This window comes from Mastigoproctus giganteus, chromosome 3, assembly GCF_048544385.1.
Source record: "Mastigoproctus giganteus isolate SK-2022 chromosome 3, ASM4854438v1, whole genome shotgun sequence".
In the NCBI taxonomy this organism is placed as follows: Eukaryota; Metazoa; Arthropoda; class Arachnida; order Uropygi; family Thelyphonidae; genus Mastigoproctus; species Mastigoproctus giganteus.
The window spans coordinates 104,903,338-104,923,690 of record NC_143577.1 but is presented as its reverse complement, the minus strand read 5'-3'; the positions used below and the strand labels follow the sequence as shown (position 1 = coordinate 104,923,690).

The window sequence follows — 20,353 nt, the reverse complement described above, 5'->3', positions numbered from 1 at the left end:
ATTTTCCTGGATAACTCTTTTGTGACTGTATAGTGGATTCATTAATTGTTACCCCTTTTAAGGAGTCTGGGTTTGAGATCCTTTGGAGATTGGAAGAATTCTTAGTGACCTCAAAAGTCAGTGTTATATTTAGCCACTCTTAGGTGTGGAGTAATGTTATTCATTACCTATTCCAGGTTTTTTGCCCTATACAACATAGAAATCAGCCTTTGAATATACATAATAAATGTATGTTCCATAGGCATGTTAATATGCATAATGCTTAATAAAACACATGAACTGGTGTACACTATAACTAAAGTAGTAATTGAAAATGGCCAATCTTTATCTATATAAACAGGTTTGTTAATTATAAGCAATTGAAATTTTTATTTTTAATTCATAAATACAATTTATTTTGATATATTAATTAAATTTTTGTGAGCAGGTACGAGGACACTTGATTTCTAGGCTTGATCCTCTGGGTATTACAGCTGCAAACATATATTCACCATTTTCAGAAGGGCATCCTAGCTCTCCAGAGGTTGTACTTCGTAGTTACAAATTAGGTAAGAGAGAAAAAAAATTGCCTAGTGGCATGTAGTTATGTAAATAATAAAAATTAATAATCCTCTTATCTGATATGATTGTTAAATAGCATAATGATTACCACATGTTTTAATCTGAATTAGAAAGGGACACTATTGCCTTAAACTTCAATTTTGAGTTTGGAATAAATGTATAGAGGTCTAGTATCTAGCTTATGCGATACCACATAATTTATTTATTTATTATTTTTTTTTAATGCAATAACTTGATATGGTTAATTGCAAAAAAAAAAAAAAAAAAAACCATCAAATTGCCAGTTAAAATCTGCTTGAAGGAAGCCAACTAAAAGCTCTATGTCGTTCACTAATAAATTAGAGCGGTTGAACTTTTACTTAGTTACTTATTGTATAATAGACAATTAGGACTAGTAGAATATACTATTTGGAGTTAACTAATATTTAAAACTTACCGAAATAATGCATTATGGTCAGTTTGTAATATAGATGCTTGCTTTTAAAGCCATGGTTGCAGTTGCTGCTATATGTAGAGGGTGTCCATAAAGTTCTCCTTGTGCACTTGAAAGTTAGGTCCTATATGAGTTAAAAACAATCTGTATAAGGCATTATTTAGAATAAATAAAGGAATTTTCTTTGTGGGTGTTATCCATCAAGAAATAAACTATTACATCACGCTAATACCACCTGGGTTAGTGACCTGTGCCATTAGCCCCCAATCCTTTGTTTAATCACTGTGTGTTGTAAACTTGTTTTTGAATAAATACTTTCCAGACTCTGAGACTGTTGACCTCCTGTATCAGAGTGATATGGAAGATGACCATCTGCTACAGTGTCATAATGATCTTTCCACCGTACCTCACAGTTATGAATGATAATTGCAGCTGCCAACAATTGGGTACATTCAGATGCCTTCCTCCACTAATGCCTCTGCTACTTCTAACCACCCAGAAATTAATGGAAATATGGTAATTAATTGCAGTGCTAACATTATGTCAAAGTGGCAAGCAGGACTGGAACAATCAGGTCATCCAGTCTTTTGCAACAGGTTTCACTGACTGACCCAGGGTAATTGTGCATACCATGAGAATAAAGAACACAAAGGGTGTAGATAACATGTCTGAAATAGCTCAAATTAAAGGTATGTATATGTAGGGGTGATTAGACAAAAATGGTACAAAAACATTCAACCCAATATTCAGGATAATTATGTAGACAGAAGTAATAGAAGATATCTAGCACAGAGATACTGCAAAGAATAGTTCATACATGGAACTGCTATGAAATTTACTTTGGAATTTGCTTTAAAATTTGTTCCTGGGAAAGCTGAGGTTTTCATTACACAGCTTTATCCACATAATAGTTTGGCATCAGTGATGGAGTTAGAGTGCGCATGCTAGTCAGAAAGATGAATACAAGGCATCGATCATATGCATTATTTCATGTTTCCTATGAATTCCATGACCTTCAGAAGATAGTATTAATAGTGGCAAATGATGCAAGAAAGTAAGCTTTTACAGCATCAGCCAAAAAAAAAAAAATCCATTTCACTTATTGATTCCTTCCAATAGTTTATCTAGTTCTTGAATTTATTTCAGCTATCAACTTCCACAACAAAAAACAGATGGAAGTTTGTTCCAGCAATCAACCACTTGCTGGCTAAAGGCAAATTTCTGCACATTTACTCTGCAACTGGCTGTTTTTCCTCAATTTGAATTTAGGCTCCCTTCATAATCTGAGCAAGAGAAACAACCCCATCGTCATTGAGCTTACTCAAACCATTCAAAGCCTTATACACCTCAATTAGATCAACCTATCAGGTGCCTAGTCTCCAGACATTGCAATTTGCAGAACTTAAACCTTTCTTGGTAAGAGCATCCCTTTGTTCTCCTCACCAATCTTGTTGCTCTTCTCTATATGTGTTCCACCAGCTGTACATCCTTCCTAAAATGAGACCTCCAGACCTGTATGCAGTACTCAAAAGTGTGCCATGACCATTGCCTTATACAAGGGGATCATAACCTCCTTTTACCTACTAGCAAAGTTCCTGTATGTCAGGGGTGGCCAACTTAATTTGTGATGTGATCTACTTTTTTCTTCAAAATGTGATGTGATCTACCACTCAAGAATTTCATTGCACATGGTTATAAAAGTTAATCAACACATATTGAAAAATGTTGTTTATAAATTTTAAAATTAAATACAATTCAGAATTCTTATTTTAAATTCATACGTATTTAAATTTTTAATTTATGTGAAGTTTGTGTCTTCATGTCATCTGTCAAGCTTTCGAAATTGGGGATATACTGTGATAAGGCCAATCATAAAAAATCTATATGCAAGTCCATAAGAGTAGAGCGATTCTTCATCTTTTTTTGTTTGTTTCAAATACGAAAAGGTCGGTTCACATAGATATGTGGCAGATTTTTTTTTTTTTTTTAACATTTGAAAATTTTTCTCAGCAAACATATTTCCAAAAGTCATTTTCTGATGATCTGGCTTTTAGGAAGATATCATTTCGGAATGTAAAATTTTATTTTCAAGTAATATTTTCTCCATATGAAAAATCTCAGCGTTTTTTTTTTTTTTTTTTTTTTCTCTCTCTCTGCAGTTTGTTTTGTATCTAAGTCGACATTAAATGGATGAGAAATACATTGCCCAATGTTTGCAATTATTTTAAAATCAATAAATCTGGTTTCAGTCATCCACAACTTTCTCAATTTCAGAAACATATTTCTCAATATTAAATTCAAAAACAGGATATTTTTGCAATTGATCTTGCATATTTGCAAAATGATCAATTTTTTTTTCCTTTGAGATCCTTAGCTATGCCAAAAATTGATATTTATATGCAGAAACACTACTGATCATGTCACCCACATTTTTAATTTTTCCTTGTAATTCCAAATTCTGATCACTTAATTTACTGGAAAAATCTGTTAAAAATGCCAGATCACAAACGCTCCATATCTTGTAGATGCTGATAATCATCTCCCCTGTGATCAACAGATTTTTTTATTTCATTCAGCAAATTTCGAAATATCTGTAGAAACTGACTCAGCCACCTCACATCTGTGTGTAATATCAGATCTGGTTCATTTTCATCGAGTTGCATTTTGAAAAGTCTCGTTTGAAGAGATTGTCCTCTGATGGAATTCATGATTTTGAAAGCTATGTCCATAACACTTTTAGTGTTTAACCTCTTGCTGGCTAACACATGTTGGTTGATGATACAGTGGTAACTAAAAAAATCTGGGAATTCATCATCCGTTTGGCACAATGCGATTAATCCATTAAGATGCCCCGTAATTGCTTTAGCTCCATCTTATTGATACAAGCTTAAATAGTGGTAATTTAATTTTTTCAATAAAATTTTTGAATACGTTAAGTATATCAAGATCTCTAGTCCATTCTTTTAACAACACCATACCTAGCAGTTCTTCTCTAGTGGCAGAATCATCGAAAACCATATGAATAAATACGAGCAGTTGAGCTTGTATAGCCATAGCAATTTTTAGTTTTTAAAGAGAATCTGTTATTTCTAAAAACTTTTCTTTGATGAATTGACCATTAGAAAATAGTTTGCATTTTTTTGCAAGACGACTGATTTCAAATAATGATGATACAGTTATTGCTTTAGATTTTAAATTAAGTGTCACGAAGAAATTTTGTTGTGCGAATAATCTGGATTTAAGTTCTTTTAATTTATTGTTTCTAAGGTCACTATTAGGCAGAAAATCCGATTGGTATTTGCCGTGGTGTGCATTGAATGAAGTGCCATTCTAAATTTCCTTTTTTTTTTAGTTATTGCCACGGAAGCATTGCAATTCAAGCAACATTTTTCTTTTATCATTACAAAAAAAGCACCTGTTTCTCACTCTTGATGAAAATAATATAAGCATTAGCATTAGTAGAGGCATTTGATGCAAGAAAGCAAGCTTATGCAGCATCAGCCAAAAAAAAAAAAAACCACTTCCACTTCACCCCTCTGTTCGTTCAAAATACCTGTCCAGCTGAGCCCTAAACTTATTTAGGCTATCAACTTCCACGACAAGGGATGGAAGTCTGTTCCACCAACCAACCACCCGCTGGCTAAAGGCAAATTTCCTCACGTCTATCCTACATCTGTCTTTCCTCAATTTGAATTTATGCCCTCTCAGGTGATTATTCTGAGCGAGAGGAAGAATCCTATCAGCATTAAGCATGCTCAAACCATTCAAGGCTTAATACACCTCAATCAGATCACCTCGCTGGTGCCTGGTCTCCAGACACTGTAATTTGCAAAACTTAAGCCTTTCTTCGTAAGAGCACCCCTTTGTTCCATTCACTAATCTTGTTGCCCTTCTCTGTACTCGTTCCAGCAGCTCTACATCCTCTACTTCTTGAAATGAGGCCTCCAAACCTGTATACAGTACTCTAGGTGTGGCCTGACCATTGCCTTATACAAGGGAATAATCACCTCCTTATCCCTGCTAGAAAAATTCCTATATATCATTGACAATACACCATGAGCTACTCTTGCAGCCCGTCTGCACTGCTCAGAGAACTTCATATCTGCCTGCACAACCACCCCCAAGTCCCTTTCATTCTCTACCACTGTCAGTGCAGTGCCACAGAGTTGATACGTTGCTCTGGGGTTGCTGTTTCCCATGTGTAGTACTTTACATTTGTCAATGTTAAACTTCATTTGCCACCTCTCAGCCTATCTGCTCAACCTTTCCAGATCCTGTTGCAGCAGCATAGTGTCAGTAGTGTCCTTGACAACCCTGCCTACCATTGTATCGTCTGCAAACTTCGACATTAAGCTTGATATACCATCATCAATATCATTTATGAATACAGAAAACAATAATGGCAACAACACTGAGCCCTGAGGGACTCCACTAATAACATTAGTCCACGACGAGCAGTGCCCATCGATTACCACCCTCTGTCTTCTCCCCCTCAGCCACCCCTTTATCCACAGCAGCAATTTGCCTCCAATGTCACACTGCTCCAATTTGTGCAGCACTCTTCCATGTGCAACAGTATCAAAAGCCTTTCTAAGATCCAAGTATATAATATCAAAGTTATTCCCTGCATCCAGTTCCTTTGTGACTGCATCATAGTATCCAATCAAATTGGTCAGGCAAGACTTCCCCTTAACAAAACCATGCTGTGTCCGAGCTATAACTGAAGTCTTGTCTAAATGATCCTGCAGTGCTTCTTTAACTAGTGCCTCCATTAATTTTCCTGGAACAGAAGTTAAACTCACAGGTCTATAATTACTTGTGTCAGCCTTTGATCCTCCTTTGTGAATTGGGGTCACATTTGCACATCTCCAGTCTGTGGGTACATCCCCTGAGTCCAAGGAAGCTCTCATAATTATGGCTAAGGGTTTGCTTACTTCCTCCGCTGCCTCCTTTAATATAACTGGATAGATCCCTTCCACCGGGTGCCTTTCTTGTGTTTATCTTCAACAATTTCTCCTCCACTTTACTCTCAGTTATTACAAGATTCTCTAGCTTACTGCTAGAGTTGAATACACCTCTGGCTTTCACCTTGCTAAATAACTCCTCATGTGTGAATGTCGATGCAAAATATTCATTTAGTTTGTTAGCTACCTGAGCAGGATCATCAACAGTTGACCCATCGATATTAAGAGGTCCAATCTGATTCATCCCCTTCCTTCTAGAGTTTACATAAGTAAAGAACTCTTTGCTGTTTTTCTTTGCATCCCTTGCCAAAGATTTCTCGTAATCTGCCTTCGCCTGCCTAACCTCCTTTGTAACTTGGTTACAAATCAACTTGTATCCATCATAGGCTTCTGTGTCATGTGTTAATTTGTATGTATTCCCATGCATGTTTCTTCTCTGCCATATGCCTCATCAGTTCATCTGACATCCATTTAGGCCTAAACCGTGAACAATATTTCTTGGTTGGTATGTAAAGCCTAGTAGCTTCCAAGATAAGTTCTTTGAATGCTTCCCATTTTGCATTTGCTGTTGGTAACATCATCAGTTGGTTCCACTGTATAGAATTTAAATACTGTCTCAGTCCATCGTAGTCGCCTTTACGAAAGCAATAACTCTTCCCTTTACCCCTAATGGTAGTTACCTCTTTGAGTAAATCCCACTTCAGCACACTGTGATCACTGCCACCTAGTGGTTCATTTATCTGCAGATTCTTAATGCATGAAGAATCACTGCTGATAATCAAATCAAGAGTATTCCTCCCTCTAGTTGCCTCCCGAACATGCTGATGTAGAAAACAATCATCCAATAAATCCACAAAAGCCTTGCTAGTGTGTGAGTGACCAGCCCCCAAATTCCAGTCAATATCTGGGAAATGAAAATCTCCCATTATAAGACTCTCTGATTTACTGGCCCACTCTATTTCCCTGTACAGCTTCTTATTATATTCATCAGAGTCATTAGGCCTATAGCACACTCCTACTCTCAATTTTGATCTTCCAATGCTTATGTCACACCAAACTGACTCGACACTGCACTGTCCAGCGATGTCCACTGGCTTCACTTCCTTGGATTTTATGTATTTCTTAACTAATAGCATAACCCTTCCTCCCTTCCTATCCAGTCTATCTTTTCTGTAGACGTTGTACTCCCCAAATTCCAGTTCTGCATTCCTTATATCTGTGTGACACCATGTCTCTGATATCCCAACAATATTTGCCTTTGATGTTTTGAGCAATACCTCAAATTCATCAAATTTATTTACTAAACTCCTAGCATTGGTGTAAACGCAAGTATACACGCACCTATTTCTATTCTTAGCTACCCTAACACAACCCATGTGTTTACTTGTACCGTAATGACTCCCAGCAGTCTCTGAAATATCCTGCATCTTGTTTTTCAGGCTTCTGCTCATTCCAATAGAAGCAGTGCAAGAATCTCTTTCACCTTGAAGAATTTCACCGTGCAAGAATCTCTTTCATCAGATTGGTCCACTTGATATCGATGGGTCAACTGTTGATGATCCTGCTCAGGTAGCTAACAAACTAAATGAATATTTTGCATCGACATTCACCCAGGAGGAGTTATTTAGCAAGGGGAAAGCCAGAGGTGTATTCAACTCTAGCAGTAAGCTAGAGAATCTTGTAATAACTGAGAGTAAAGTGGAGGAGAAATTGTTGAAGATAAACACAAGAAAGGCACCCGGGGTATATGGGATCTATCCAGTTATATTAAAGGAGGCAGCAGAGGAAGTAAGCAAAACCCTTAGCCATAATTATGAGAGCTTCCTTGGACTCAGGGGAGGTACCCACAGACTGGAGATGTGCAAATGTGACCCCAATTCACAAAGGAGGATCAAAGGCTGACACAAGTAATTATAGACCTGTGAGTTTAACTTCTGTTCCAGGAAAATTAATGGAGGCACTAGTTAAAGAAGCACTGCAGGATCATTTAGACAAGACTTCAGTTATAGCTCGGACACAGCATGGTTTTGTTAAGGGGAAGTCTTGCCTGACCAATTTGATTGGATACTATGATGTAGTCACAAAGGAACTGGATGCAGGGAATAACTTTGATATTATATAGAAAGGCTTTTGATACTGTTGCACATGGAAGACTGCTGCACAAATTGGAGCAGTGTGACATTGGAGGCAAATTGCTGCTGTGGATAAAGGGGTGGCTGAGGGGGAGAAGACAGAGAGTGGTAATCGATGGACACTGCTCGTCGTGGACTAATGTTATTAGTGGAATCCCTCAGGGCTCAGTGTTGGGTCCATTATTGTTTTCTGTATTAATAAATGATATTGATGATGGTATATCAAGCTTAATGTCGAAGTTTGCAGACGATACAAAGGTAGGCAGGGTTGTCAAGGACACTACTGACACTATGCTGCTGCAACAGGATCTGGAAAGGTTGAGCAGATGGGCTGAGAGGTGGCAAATGAAGTTTAACATTGACAAATGTAAAGTACTACACATGGGAAACAGCAACCCCAGAGCAACGTATCAACTCTGTGCTACTACACTGACAGTGGTAGAGAATGAAAGGGACCTGGGGGTGGTTGTGCAGGCAGATATGAAGTTCTCTGAGCAGTGCAGACGGGCTGCAAGAGTAGCTCATGGTGTATTGTCAATGATATATAGGAATTTTTCTAGCAGGGATAAGGAGGTGATTATTCCCTTGTATAAGGCAATGGTCAGGCCACACCTAGAGTACTGTATACAGGTCGGGAGGCCTCATTTCAAGAAGGATGTAGAGCTGCTGGAACGAGTACAGAGAAGGGCAACAAGATTAGTGAATGGAACAAAGGGGTGCTCTTACGAAGAAAGGCTTAAGTTTTGCAAATTACAGTGTCTGGAGACTAGGCACGAGCGAGGTGATCTGATAGAGGTGTATAAAGCATTGAATGGTTTGAGCATGCTCAATGCTGATGGGATTCTTCCTCTCGCTCAGAATAATCACCTGAGAGGGCATAAATTCAAATTGAGGAAAGACAGATGTAGGATAGACGTGCGGAAATTTGCCTTTAGCCAGCGAGTGGTTGGTTGGTGGAACAGACTTCCATCCCTTGTCGTGGAAGTTGATAGCCTAAATAAGTTTAAGGCTCAGCTGGACAGGTATTTTGAACGAACAGAGGGGTGAAGTGGAAGTGGTTTTTTTCTTTTTTTTTTTTTGGCTGATGCTGCATAAGCTTGCTTTCTTGCATCAAATGCCTCTACTAATGCTAATGCTAACCTCTGCCAGTGGCTACTGTTAATCTATTTGTCTTTGTCTCTCCCCAAGCTAGCAGTTTTCCGACCCACCTAACACTGCCTTGATAGCATCAGCAAATATTCTTGCACCCTTTCTATTTAAGTGTATCCCATCCCTGTAGAAGCAATCTCTCCTGTTAACAAGTACAGTCCAGGCTGAAAAAAATTCTACCCCTTGAGCCTTGCAGAATCTTTCCAGGGCCGAATTGATCGACAAGGCTCTCATCATATACTCCCTCCTATCGTGTCTGGGCAGAATTGCAGACACTTTCAAATTCAACCCTATTTCACGGCTTTTTTTCAACAGTGACCTGTACTTGTTAAGTAATTCCGCCGGTCTCCTACTCTTAATATCATTAGTGCTAACGTATACAACTATATCATCTTTTGTGCCCTTAAAAGATATCTGCTCTACAACGTCATCAACCTTTGCCCCTGGCAGACATACCCTGGTCCTGTTCCACCTATCCTTTTTACAAAGCATGTTCCCCGTTTCCCTGACAATAGAGTCACCAACAACTACTAGTTCCTTTGGGACCAGCGCATTCTGCCTTGGGGGTTGCCGCTGTGTTGCGCGATGACCAAGTGCAAGCTCTGGTGTTGATGTGGGCAGCTGAGAGCCTGATGGGCCCCTCAATTTAGTTCCTTCGAGGGCATCCACCCTGTCCTTCAAACTCTCATATAGGCCCATAAGAACGCTGAGTTGTTGCCTGATTTCGATACACTCCTTGCATCGCGCACACACAAAGACATCCCCCATGGCAATATCATGTCCCGTACCTGAATGCTCCACAAACATCATGCAAGCTGTGCATTTTAGAAGGCTGTGATTCAGAAGGCAACTGCCCCCCTCAGTTCTCCTCTGAGCCACAGCACTTCCATTAGCTTGAGCCTTTTGTTTTGCTGCTCCGGTCTGAGTCATGATTTGTTTTAATTTAAATAAAATTTCAATTTCAGTTTATAACCCTAACTTATCTCCCAACACAGTTATAACGGGATATAAAATTTTTTTAGTGTCAAGTATTAATTATCTCCGAGTTCCCTTTATATATCTTCCGTATCAGTTATGTATTAATTAATTATGTTACGTTTGTAATCTAAGTCGGTATATGTATTTAGTTAAAAGTACAATTTAAATGCCAACGAAGTTCAACAAGTTTAATAGATTTTTCCGATCACTTAAAATATTATAACCTATACTATACTAATGCTCTCTAGGTTCGATATATAACGATCGTATGACAAAGACAAGGGCGGGAAGTTACGAGCGGTAAATCTATGGACACTTAAGTATTAATTAACTTTCAAATCTCGCTGTCTCAATTCAGAATAAACTAATGATCCTTACTAGGTCTATAAGCTACTTACAAAAAATAATTTGATGTAAAAAATATTCAATAAGCGGCTAAATATGGCTAAAGAACTTCTCGTTCAGTGGAGTTGCGACTTGTAACACGTGGATACCCTTACCGATACTTTTATGCAATTGCAAGGCCGAGTAAAGAATAAATACACCAAATTAATCAGAAAATCACAAAATAATGCTATACTACTAAATTTAAATCAAAAGTTTTAGAAAAACAATAATTTCAAATCAATAAATAAGAAAAATCCACTTAGCGGCTTTGAACACGTATGGCTCCTACTGACATATTCTGTATTTGGCGGTAACAGTATGTTTTACTCTTTTTCGTAGTATTCATTTTAAAGTATTCATTTTAAATCAAAGGGTATTAAGTTAATGTATAGGTACTGGCCAGTTATCAATATTAAATAATCTAAATAAGAATTTGACACATACACTATGCTCTCCACAACGTGCGTGAATTTTCACTTGACAAGCCTATCTGTGCAGTGACAAGAGTAGTCACATAGTTCAACGAATTTGTAATAAGCATATGCAGTGGGGTGCATAATAATAATAACATTTAGATTTTAACTAATCTATTTTATATATATATTTAAAATTCGTAGTGATCGACCGAAATTAAAGCCGCAATCGACTGGTAGATTGCGATCCTCTTGTTGGGCACACCTGCTGTATGTCATCGACAAGACCCCATGAACTGCTCTGGCAGCTATCTGCACTACTCTGAAAACTTCATATCTGACTCATTAGTATGTTGCTCTGGCCTTACTGCTACCTATATGCAGTACTTTCCATTTGTCAATGTTAAACTTCAGTTGCCACCTCTCAGCCAGTCTGCCCAACTTTTCTAGATCCTGTTGTAGCAGCATACTGTCATTACTGTCATTAAAAACCCTGCCAACTTTTGTGTCATCTCCAAACTTGGACATTAAGCCTGATATACCTTCATCAATATCACTGATAAATACAGAAAAAAAAAAAAAAAACATTGGTCCCAGCACCATACCCTGGGGACTCCACTAATAACATTAGTCCACAAAGAGCAGTATCCATTAATTACCACTCTGTCTTCTCCCATTGAACCAGCCCTTTATCCATAGCAGCAACTTACCCTTTTTAGCATTAGCATTAGTAAAGGCAGATGATGCAAGAAAGCAAGCTTATATAGCATCAGCCAAAAGAAAACCTCATTTCACCCATCCACTCGCTCCAAATGTTCGTCTAGTTCTGCCTTGAATCTATTTAAGCTATCAACTTCTACGACAGGCCCCGAGTGCCAAGCGTTTCTAGTGATCAGGCGATATCTCTGCGATTATAAAGCGATTTCTAAAGTGATAGTGATACACGTTTATAGAGTTTAAAGAAAATTCTCTATTGTACATATATATATAGTTGCTGAAAAGTACCAGCACAAAGAATCCTAAGAAAGGAAAGACACCTTTCTTTTATTTATTTTCTAGTTTACTAACTACTAATCAACTTCCGCTTGGTCACTAGGTGGCACCGCTCCTGCCTCCCCGTGGCGGGGCCGGAAACCTGGGAGGAAAAGCTCTCACTCCCAGGGCTAAAAGGAGCAAACATGAATGATCCAAATATCACAACCACAGATCCCAAAGATCCGACTCCTTTGAGTCGGAAAAATGAGGATAATGAGACAAATGTTACCAAAAGACAAAAAAAGGAGATAACATCGCTTTATGCACCTACCTTTCTAGTCCTCCACTCAACATCAGAACAGCCATTGGGAAAACTGTCGCCATTTGTAATACAAAAATGCCTAGAAAGTGTAGCTGGAACACCAAAAAATGTCAAGAGACTGAAATCAGGCGACATCTTAGTCGAGACAGCCAGTACCAAACATGCAGAAAGACTGCTTCAGATGAGAACTTTTGGAGGGATCCCAGTAGCAGTCTTTCCCCATAACAGCCTAAATACATCAAAAGGAGTAATTTCTGAATGGGACCTTATTAGTGTCTCAGAAGAAGAAATTAAAAATGAGCTAGAAGATCAAGGCGTCATTGCGGTGAGAAGGATTAATGTTACTAGAGATGGTATACTTCCTCCAACTAGAAATTTGATACTGACCTTTAACACTCCCAAACCACCTACATCGGTAAAGGCCGGATATCTAAATTGTAACATTAGACCATACATTCCGAATCCTCTCCGCTGCTTTAAATGCCAAAAGTATGGTCATTCACAAATGACATGCCGTGGAGTTCCTATCTGTTGCAACTGTGGATCTCAAGATCATACCAATCAGAACTGTCCAGCCGAGCAACCAACGTGTCCAAATTGTAAGGGGGATCATTCCGCCTATTCTAAGAACTGCGAATTCTGGAAAAGAGAAAAGCAGATTCAACGATATAAAGTAGAACACTCCGTAACATACCAAGAAGCTAAGAGAACTGTACTCCCGACTATTTTAAACAGACCTTCCTATGCACAGGTCATAAAGAAATGGCGTACAATAGAGACGCAAACAGATTTCACGATTCCCCCAAAGAAGTCTATTTCAGACTGGGCACGAGGTCTACTTATCACATCCCAGCCAAAACAAAAAGAGAAAGTCACAAACACACCACTATCTGTACCTCCGAATGCAAAACACACAAAAACAAAAGCCACAGAAAAACGTAATGTCATAAGCCAGAAGCCAACAGAACAAATGGATACAGAATTGACCAATCAAGCAGAGGAATCAGTACTAGAGATTTTTGCGGAAGAAGAGATGGATACCGGCAAACCATATTTTCCAAAGGAAAAACATAAACTTGAAAAGCTTAAAGCAACAGCTAAGAAACAGTCTGACACTTTCTCGAAAACCAAATAATGGGGATTATAATCCAATGGAACTGCAGAGGTTTCCGCACTAATATACATGATATATATGATCTGATTGCACAGCATACCCCACTGTGTCTTTGCCTGCAAGAAACATATCTCAGACCTCAAGACTCTCCCACAGTAAAGAACTATATCACATACCGTAAAGACAGAGTAACAGGTGGCACGACCCATGGTGGTGTGGCAATTTTGGTAAAATCACACATTCCTTCCCAAGTTCTTCCACTAAACACAACCCTTGAGGCGGTTGCAGTACGCATAGCCATTAAATCTCTCATAACCATTATAACAATTTACGTTCCCCCAAACCAAGAATTACAACAACAAGACTTGGAAGATATATTAACTCAGTTACCTCCACCCTTCTGTATACTGGGAGACCTCAATGGACACAGTCCTATGTGGGGAAACACAGCCGTAGACCGGAGAGGAAAACAGATCGAAAAATGGATAGAACAGAATGACTTAACCCTGTTGAATGATGGCACACATACATACACGCATCTTCCATCGGGAAACAGCACAGCTATTGACCTATCATTATGCTCTCCAACATTATTTCCAATACTTGATTGGTCTGTACACAGAGATCCTCTCAGCAGCGATCACTATCCAATAATCATTTCCATGATATCAGGAACCACATGTCAGTCATGTAGAAATCCCAAATGGAAAGTAAATGAAGCGGATTGGGAACAGTATAAATCCATTGTAAAATTAGATGCAGATATTATCAAACAAAAGCGTTTAGATGCAGCAGTACAATATGTAACAAATAAACTAATCCAAGCTGCTGAGCAGACTATTCCAAAAACATCACCACACCTTCCAAGACATCCAAAACCATGGTGGAATGAAGAATGTTCACATGCTAAAAGAGAGAGAAATAAAACCTGGAATAATTTCCGAAGATGTCCCACTACAGAGAACCTAGTATTATTCAAAAAGGCACGAGCGTGAGCCAGGTATGTTAGAAGAGCCAGTAGCAAAGCATCCTGGATAAAATTTGCATCCACTTTAACAAGTCCCACACCATCTCAAACTGTCTGGAATAAAATCAGAAAAATGAATGGCAGATACCAGATTAATCCACCCCCAATCCTAAACTGGAATGGACAAATCACCGCACAGCCTTCAGAAATAGCCAATGCACTGGGTGAAACCTTTGCCAAAACATCAGCAACCACATCATATACTCCTAATTTTCAAACATACAAGGCAAGAATAGAAAAACACAAACTGAATTTTTCCACAAGAATTGACGAACAGTACAACCTTCCGTTAACTTTCCATAAATTAAAAACAGCTCTGTCGCAGACAAAGCAAAGCGCTGTAGGACCAGACCAAATTCACTACATGATGATAAAGGAACTTGACCACCAATCCCAAATGGCATTACTTGAACTGTTCAACAAAATCTTTCTAGAAAACCAGTTTCCACATAGTTGGCATCATGCAATAATTCTGGCCTTCCCAAAACCGGGAAAGGATCTTTCCAATCCACGCAACTACCGTCCAATTGCTTTAACAAGTTGCCTAGGCAAAGTTATGGAAAAAATCATCAACGCTCGTTTAATGTGGTATTTGAACAGTAATAATCTTCTCGACCCGGCACAGCATGGTTTCAGGAAAAATCGCTCAACACTAGACCTATTTATAAAACTAGAAAACAGTATATGGAATGCCTTCATCCGCAAGGAACATCACGTCATGATCTGCTTTGATATAGAAAAAGCTTACGATACGGCATGGCGTTATGGAATCCTACAAAACCTACACCTCCTTGGTTTACGTGGACATCTTCCTAAATATATCCAAAATTTCTTGCAACACAGGACATTCCAAGTTAGGCTGCAGACAATCCTTTCAAAGGTTTTCATCCAAGAAGAAGGAGTGCCTCAGGGGTCTGTGCTTAGCACTACCCTGTTCGCTATTAAAATAAATACAATAACCAAGCACATTCCAAGAATCGTTGACGCTGCTTTATACGTTGACGATTTCAGCATTTCCTATCACTCTCAGAATATGCGAAGTATAGAACGGCAGCTACAAGGAACAATAAACAAAATAAGCAAATGGGCTCAAACCAATGGCTTCCGGATTTCCACACAAAAAACTGCGTGTATACACTTCTGTAGAAAACGAAACCTACACCCTGATCCTGAATTGAAACTTGACGGACATATTATCCCAGTAGTACCAAGCATAAGATTCTTAGGACTTCTTTTGGATAAGAAACTAACATTCCTTGATCACATTAAACAACTCAGGCTTTCTTGCTTAAAGAAATTAAACATTCTCAAAGTTCTTTCCGCAACAACTTGGGGAGCAGATCGATATACACTTCTCAAACTTTATCGATCTATAGTTCGTGCCAAACTAGATTATGGAGCAGCTGTTTACGACTCGGCTAAACCAAGTGCTTTGAGATGGTTAGACCCCATACACCACAGTGCACTCCGTATAGCACTCGGCGCTTTTCGAACTTCACCTATACAAAGCCTTTATGCAGAAGCCCATGAACCTTCATTACAGCTTAGACGACAGAACTTGTTATTGCACTATGCCGTCAAGATAAAATCTATCAGTGATCATCCAAATAGAGACTTTCTGTTTTCATATAACTGGGAAAACATATACCAAGCCCATCCACGGATGAATCGACCTGCCAACATCCGTCTGAAAGATTTACTGCTAAGCCGAGAGCTTGATTATGACAACATAGCTACTGCAATTGCACAGACCATTCCACCGTGGTGCATAGTTCAACCCATATATGATATGTATTTTAAAACCTGGGGGAAAAACACTCTATCCAGAAAAAACTACCAGCAGTTATATGCAGCATACAAAGAACAATATCCAAATCACACTTTCATATATACAGATGGGTCTAAATCAGAGACTTGTGTAGGAGCTGCAATTCATTTTGAGGATCGTACCTTCATCCAACAACTCCCAAAAGAATGCAGTATTTTTACTGCTGAATTATAAGCCATTTCAATGGCTATAAACCACATCAAACATAAACAGATAGCAAACAGCATTATTTTCACGGACTCGCTTAGCTCTGTTACTGCCTTGCAGAACGCAAATACCAAAGGACTCCAATCCTACAACATATCCAATTTTCAGTATCAAAGGTATTACAAAGAAATCACAATATCAGGTTCTGCTGGATCCCAGGCCACACAGGAATAACTGGAAACGAAAGAGCAGACAAAGCAGCAAAAGAAGCTTCCACATCTGATTATGCCTTTCATACAATGCCATATACAGATTACAAATCCTTGATCCACCAAAGCAGTATAAAACAATGGCAAAAACACTGGCTAGATCAGACTAACAACAAACTTCGCCTAATAAAAGAAACACTTCGACCATGGTCTACTAGCTTCCGATCGAATAGACAGGAAGAAGTGATCCTCGCTCGATTGCGAATCGGGCATACACATATGACACACTGTTACCTACTCAGAGGTGAAGACCCCCCTCAATGCCAAAACTGTCAAGTTCCGCTGACTACACACCACTTCATGGTGAACTGTCCAAAATTTCATAGAGAACGTCAAAGAGCCTTTCAATCAATAATGAATAAACAAAACAATCTCATGCTTAAAACAATTTTAGATGACCGGCCAAATATAACCGAAGTTTTCTCCTTCCTCAAGTTAACTGGATACTTTCAAAACATATAAAATTAATAGTACACCTTTTATAGAGAAACTACACAATATATATAGCAAAGTCTTGGTTCTGCCATAAACCACAAGTGAAAAAATGCTGATATACGAAACTCTCCTACCTAGGCTAGGCGCATTATAGCCTAAGCTGCTCTTGCGCCAATAGCTTTCAAATAACAAACAAACAAACTTCTACGACAGATGGAAGTTTGTTCCAGCAATCAACCACCCGCTGGCTAAGGGCAAACTTCCACACATATATCGTACAACTGTCTTTCCTCAATTTGAATTTATGCCCTCTCAGGCGATTATTCTGAGCAAGAGGAAGAATCCCATCAGCTTTCAGATCACCTCGCAGGTGCCTGGTCTCCAGACATTGTAATTTGCAAAACTTAAGCCTTTTTTCGTAAGAGCAACCCTATGTTCCATTCATTAATCTTGTTGCCCTTCTGTACTTGTTCCAGCAACTCTACATCCTTCTTAAAATGAGGCCTCCAGACCTGTATACAGTACTCAAGGTGTGACCTGACCATTGCCTTATACATGGGGATAATCACCTCTTTATCCCTACTAGAAAAATTCCTGTATATCATTGACAAGACACCGTGAGCCAATCTTGCAGTCTATCTACACTGCTCAGAAAACTTCATATCTGCCTGCACAATTACCCCCAGGTCCTTTTCATTCTCTACCACCCTGAGTGTAGCACCATACAGTTGATACATTACTCTGGGGTTACTGCTTTCCATATGCAGTACTTTACATTTGTCAATGTTAAACTTCGTTTTCCACCTTCAGCCCATCTGCTCAACTTTTCTAGATCCTGTTGCAGTAGCATACTGTCATTAGTGTCATTAACAACCCTGAAGACCTTCGTTTCATCTGCAAACTTAGACATTAAGCCTGATATACCATCATCAGTATTATTAATAAATACAGAAAACATCAATGGACCCAACACTGAACCCTTGAGGACTATATTAATAACAATAGTCCACGAAGAGCAGTGTCCGTTGATTATCACTCTCTGTCTTCTCGCACTCAACCATCCCTTAATCCATAGCAGCAATTTGCCTCCAATGCCACACTGCTCCAATTTGTAACAGCATCAAAAGCCTTTCTAAGGTCCAGATATATGATATCAAAATTATTTATTGCATCCAATTTGTTTGTGACCACATCTTTGTATCCAATCAAATTGGTCAGACAAGACTTCCCCGGACATGCTGTGTCCGAGCTATAACTGAAGTCTTGTCTAGATGATACTGTAGTGCTTCTTTAACCAGTGCCTCCATTCATTTTCCTGGAACAGAAGTTAAACTAGCAGCTCTGTAATTACTTGTCGCCATTTTATCCTTCTTTGAATTAGCGTCACATTTGCACATCTCCACTCCAAATGTACATCCCCTGAGTCCAAAGAAGCTCCCATAATTATGGCTAAGTGTTTGCTTACTTCCTTTGCTGCTTCCTTTAATATAACTGGATAGATTCCAACCACCCCAGGTGCCTTTCTAATGTTTATCTTCAACAATTTCTCCTTCACTTTGCTCTCAATTAATACCAAATCATTTCACTCACTGCAAGAGTTTAATTCTCCTCTGTCATTCCTCTACCTGAATAACTCCTCATGTGCGAATGTAGATGCAAAATACATTTAGTTTTTTAGCAGGATCATAAACAGTTGAACCATTGATATCAAGTGGACCAATCTGATTTATTCCCTTCCTTCTAGACTTTACGTAACTAACATGTAGGTTAGTGGTGCAAAACCATCATTTTAACATAGCTATCTACCAAAGTAGTCAAATTAATTAATTAAATTGGCATCGTTTTGGTTATATCATGTTGTGAATACCTTCACAACGATTTGCCATGGTATTGTACTACCTCCAATAAATAAGACTTCACCAGTGGAGAAGACTACTTTTATTTATTCTCAGCAGATACAGATATAACCAAAACGATGCCAATTTAATTAATTAATTTAACTACTTTGGTAGGTGGCTATGTTAAAATGATGCTTTTGCATTAACCTACTTGTTAGTCATTTTACCTCCTAGCATGAGGCCTTTGCCCTTAAATATTTTTGCTGTTTTTCTTTTCATCCTTTGCCAAAGATTTCTCATAATCTGCCTTTGCCTACCTAATCTCCTTTGTGACTTTGTTACAGACTAGTTTATATCTGTCATAGGCTTCCATGTCACCTGTTAATTTATATGTATCCCATGCATTTTTCTTCTCTGCCACATGTGTCATTAGTTCACCTGGCATCCATTTAGGCCTAAACCTTGAACAATATTTCTTAGTTGGTATGAAAAGCCTAGTATCTTCCAAGCTTAATTCTTTGAATGCTTCCCATTTTGAATTTGCTGTTGGTAATGTCATCAGTTAGTCCCACCGTATAGAATTTAAATACTATCTCAGACCACTGTAGTCACCTTTTAGAAAGCAAAAACGTTTCTCTTTAGCTTTGGTAGTTACCTCTTTGAGTAATTCCCCCTTTAACAACACCATGTGATCACTGCAATCTATTGGTTCCTTTATCTGCAGATTCTTAATGCATGAAGAATCACTACTGATAATCAGATCAAGAGTATTATTACCTCTGGTTGCCTCCCGAATATGCTGCTGTAAAAACCAGTCATCCAATAAATCCACAATAGCCTTGTTAATGTGCGAGTGACCAATCTACAAATTCCTGTCAATATTTGGGAAATTAAAATCCCCAATTATAAGACACTCTGATTTACTAGCTCACTCTATTTCTCTGTACAATTGTTTATTATATTCATCAGAGTCATTTGGCTTATAACACACTCCTACTCTCAATTTTTTTTTCCAGTGCTTATGTCACACCAAATTGACTCGACATTGCACTGTCCACCTATATCGACTGGCTGTACTTCTTTGGATTTTATGTGTTTCTTAACTAATAGCATAATCCCAACTTGCCCTTAATGTCATACTGCTCACTTCTCAATGCACCTGCCCAACTTTTCTAGATCTTGTTGCAGTAGCATATTGTCATTGTTGTCATTAATAACCCTGCCATTCTTTGTATCATCTATCATCTGCAAGTTTGGACATTAAACCTGCTATACTTCAGTATCATTGATAAATATACAAAGCAACAATTGGCCCAACACTGATAGTAACTTGTAACTGTAGTAACTTGCTTAATACCATACTGCTCTAATTTTTATAGTC

The 20,353-nt window shown here is 38.5% G+C and overlaps 1 protein-coding gene across 2 annotated transcripts in view; it reads left to right on the top strand.

Annotated features, from left to right (window-relative positions):
• The window catches only part of LOC150088199 (2-oxoglutarate dehydrogenase complex component E1-like), a 497,346-nt gene that overhangs the window by 46,206 nt on the left and 430,787 nt on the right, over nt 1-20,353 (top strand). For both annotated transcript variants that reach the window (XM_090370615.1, XM_090370616.1), the window contains exon 3: nt 428-548. In XM_090370615.1, coding sequence (XP_090226741.1) covers nt 428-548 — 121 coding nt within the window. The remainder of the gene's footprint in view (nt 1-427; nt 549-20,353) is intronic.